We start from the raw sequence: 3,650 nt of genomic DNA, 5'->3' as shown, positions 1-3,650 counted from the left end.
AAAAAAAAAAAAAAAAAAAAAAGGGTAAAATACCCTTTAACGTTAACATTTCAAAACCTAAAACTTTACCAGACTGCTGAAAAAATCTGTTTTCTTTATGATGCATGGAGGTGAAGAAATGCACTGAGACTAAGTAGTAGAGAGTTATAGCAACCTTGTATTCAACCAAAACATTATTTAATTGCAGCAACAGCAAGAGTGGAGAGTTTAATGTATATGAAACATCATAATATATAGTAAAGGAAACAGGTAGATATACTAAACAATAACACCTAAATTCATCATTTTGATTGACATAGAGCTAGCTAGGTTTCAACACTGGGTTAATGATGGAGAAAATTAAAGCATAAATCCCAGCAGCAAGCTAAGGCCAGAGATAGACAATCTAAGCTAGCTACTTACAAAACATCTGGGCTAGCTAGCTTAACTAGATACTTAATTAGTACTCTTAATGGAAACTGAAATATAATGCATACTACATAGGTAGATAGATTGATAGATATGGATCATATACGAGGAGGATCTTGGTCTGGTTGGTTGGTGGTGTTGTTGTTGTTGTTTTGTTCTAGGGTTTTTTTAGCGACAGTGTGCTTGTTGTTATGCATCCAAACCTTGAACACGTGCCTTCTAACACCGTACTCGATGCAGAACTGCTCCACAGCTTCCTCGCTCTCCTTCTGAATCCGCCACCCTAATCGCTCCGCCAGCTCCACCATTTTCTCCTTCTGCACCTCTGTGAACTTTGTCCTGAACCGCTTCCCTTTCGACCCGCCGCCGCCGCTGTTGGGAGTCGCGGTGTCCATGTCCAGGTCCAGTTCTTCCATCTCCTCCCGGTACGCGCTGCCGGAGATGGAGGGGAGGGCCAGGGGCCTCTGCAGCGGCGCGTGGTGGTGGTGGTGGTGGTGGTGGAGGTAGCCAGACGGAGCGCGGTGGTGGTGGTGGTAGCCGACGGGGATAAGGGCGGCGGCGGTATTGATCTCCTTGCGGTGGAAATTTCGGTGGCAGTTGCAGGCGGCGCACTTGAGGGCGTCGAGGGTGCCGTATTCACCGGCGGGCATGAACTCCCCGCAGCCGTCGACGGCGTGGCCGCCGATTCCCACCGCGTGATTCTTCTGGCACTCTCGGTAGCGCGGCTTCCGCATCTGCAGCGGCGGCTCCGTCACCGGCAAATCTCCTCCTCCGTTGTCGTCGTCTTCGGGCATTCTGGGGTGAGCTGAATTCGAGTTGGACAGTGAGTCGTAACTCGGCCCCGTCCCATTTCCGCCGCTGTGTTGTTGATCCTCAAACTCCATGCTCTTTTTGCTCGCTTTTTTTATTAGCTAATAGTAATCCCCCATCTAATTATCTCCCATAATCTACACCTCAATATATAACCATCCAAATTTCACCGGCAACCTGGAAACCCCGTCTTTTTCCACATTTTCACTTTATTACTCTATTCCTACCCCCAATTTTACTTTAATTATGATTATGCCCACAAATGTTTTGCTTTTCAAACTAATAACCAACCTTTCAACTCATTGCAAAACAAAATTGAAAAAAAAAAAAAAAAACAAATCATATTTATTTAAATAGGTGATGTGTGTGTAAATACATGTAGTTATCTCAAACTTCATCACCGTTCATCTTTCCTCTCTCACCGCCAAAATCACCGCAATCTTTGACTAGTGATGATTTGTAATTACATATTAGCGCCAAGTGTAAAAAGTAACGTCATGTCATATGCCAGCTAATATGTTACTAAGAGCATTTACAATGGTAGAGTTATTTTGCAATTTTTAAAGAGTTTTTGTAAGCGTGATTAAGAAAAAGAAGATGGGAGAGGAGAGAAAAAAAGAAAAAAAAAACAAAATTGATTTTAAATAATAACAATAATATTCAATGCATCTGTCAGGCGCACCTCACGTGCCACTGGCGCTTGTAGTGCACGCGCTCGGAGTGGAAATTGCTGTGCACGAAACGCGCACAACAACTGCTCTTTTCTAATTTATTTCTCTTCCCTTGGGAAGAGAAATAACTCACCCCTAAAAGGCGTGAATAAACTCGACATTCGCCTTTGATATTGATGCTCTAAAAGAATAAGTCATTTAATTTTCGTCAAATTGCATGATTTTATATATGTCCAATACCTTAATTGCATTTTTAAAAAAAATTGTGTGACCTAATTACATTTTCTTATTTAGTTTGGTGATTAAAAATTGAATTGATGGAGTATAATGGGGGCATAATGAGAATAGTAAAAGTGTGGGGTGCAAGGAGTGAAGAACATATAATTTTGGTGAGCAGAGAGAGACAGATGTTGCAAAGGTATTCACATACTTTCTAACTTCTGAAACAAGTGTTTCTCCCTCTTGCCCAAAATGGTTCACTCACTGCCTACACCCGGTCAATTGCGTCAGTGTACTATCTCATCATTGCTTTTACGGAAAAACGTAATTCTGTATGTATTTTTATTTTAATTCAAAAGTGAAATAAGTCTCAAAATAATGGAAATTGGGCATCTAATTGAAAAATATTTTCGAGTGTTTGGTAAATATTTGTTACTTGATTGGGTTAGTGAGTTTGACTAGTTTATAGAATTAGGTAATTGTAAAAATATATTTGATAAATTAGTTGTTAACTAATAATTGAATACATACAAAATGACTTTATCAAAAAGATAATAGAAAAAGCTCTTTTAAACAACTTTTTGAATTTTAGCGTTTTGAAACACTAAATTGTTATAAAAAAACTAAACTGTTAGGCCATCCCCAACCCATTAGACCAAATTCTACACTAAAAGAAATATTCTCAGAATATTCTTACATCAAAATTTATTCATCTCCAACCCATTACACCAAATTCTACACCAAATTTATTTCTATACAAAAATAATTTGTTTTCTCATAAATTAAAACTTTAATTTTTTAATATAAAATTTAATTGTAATGCAAATAATATTTTTATTCCACAATAATATAACATATAACAACTATTATATTTAATTTTCAAAATCACCATATCGCTCCCACAAATGCTCAATCAATGCATTTCGGATATATTCAGTTTAATATTATAAAAATTACGTTTGTATTTTAGTTTTTAATTAATCTATATATAATATTAGGCTCGTTTTAATTGTCTTGATGCGATCTTTCAAATGGTATAATTTATTTTTAATTATTCAAATTTTATGTATATGTATTTAACAAAATATGTAAATCTATAAAAACAAAATAGGAATACAAAATGAATTAATAAAAAAAGGTAAGGGCAAAATTAGAATAAAGTAGTTTACACCATTTTGGCATAAAAGCTACGCTGCACTGTATCTAATCGTCAAAATGGCGCCAAAAATTTGGCACTACATTGGAGGAGTTTCAGCGCCAAATTGGGCACTAACATTTGGTGGAGAAAATGTCGTCCCTTGGAGACGGCCTTAGAGCATCCATAGTAGTTCTAGTTTTTTTAGTTGTTTTTTTCATTCCATGTAGGAAAGACAGTGAGGAGAAGAGAGGAACCAAAAGAAAAACAAAACAAAAAAAATGCTGATAATGTTCAACAAATATATATATATATATATATATATATATATATATATATATATATACACACACACACACACACAACCATATTTACGTGTTTAGCGGCGCGTGCATTGCACGTGCCAG

The 3,650-nt window shown here is 36.9% G+C and overlaps 1 protein-coding gene across 2 annotated transcripts; it reads right to left on the bottom strand.

Moving 5' to 3' along the window:
* Positions 1–210: 210 nt before the first annotated feature.
* Positions 211–1,333, bottom strand: LOC109180197 (zinc-finger homeodomain protein 1-like). Of its 2 annotated transcripts, XM_019329686.1 has the most exons (2): positions 1,137–1,328; positions 211–1,058 (listed from the first exon to the last, which is right to left on the bottom strand). In XM_019329686.1, exons 1-2 carry the CDS (start codon positions 1,290–1,292, stop codon positions 507–509), a joined length of 708 nt encoding a protein of 235 aa, XP_019185231.1. In that variant the 5' UTR covers positions 1,293–1,328; the 3' UTR covers positions 211–506. The 2 variants fall into 2 exon arrangements, with proteins under 2 accessions (XP_019185231.1, XP_019185230.1); XM_019329685.1 differs by having other exon boundaries at positions 211–1,333.
* Between the last annotated feature and the right edge of the window lie 2,317 nt (positions 1,334–3,650).

The sequence above is a fragment of the Ipomoea nil genome, unplaced genomic scaffold (assembly GCF_001879475.1).
Source record: "Ipomoea nil cultivar Tokyo-kokei standard unplaced genomic scaffold, Asagao_1.1 scaffold1026, whole genome shotgun sequence".
NCBI classification, from domain to species: domain Eukaryota; kingdom Viridiplantae; phylum Streptophyta; class Magnoliopsida; order Solanales; family Convolvulaceae; genus Ipomoea; species Ipomoea nil.
The sequence above is the reverse complement of the archived record's forward strand: the minus strand, read 5'-3'. Positions and strand labels throughout refer to the sequence as shown.

Bases quoted from the DNA above. Each gene is read 5' to 3' on its own strand.
- LOC109180197 (XM_019329685.1), bottom strand. From the start codon at position 1,292: ATGGAGTTTGAGGATCAACAACACAGCGGCGGAAATGGGACGGGGCCG.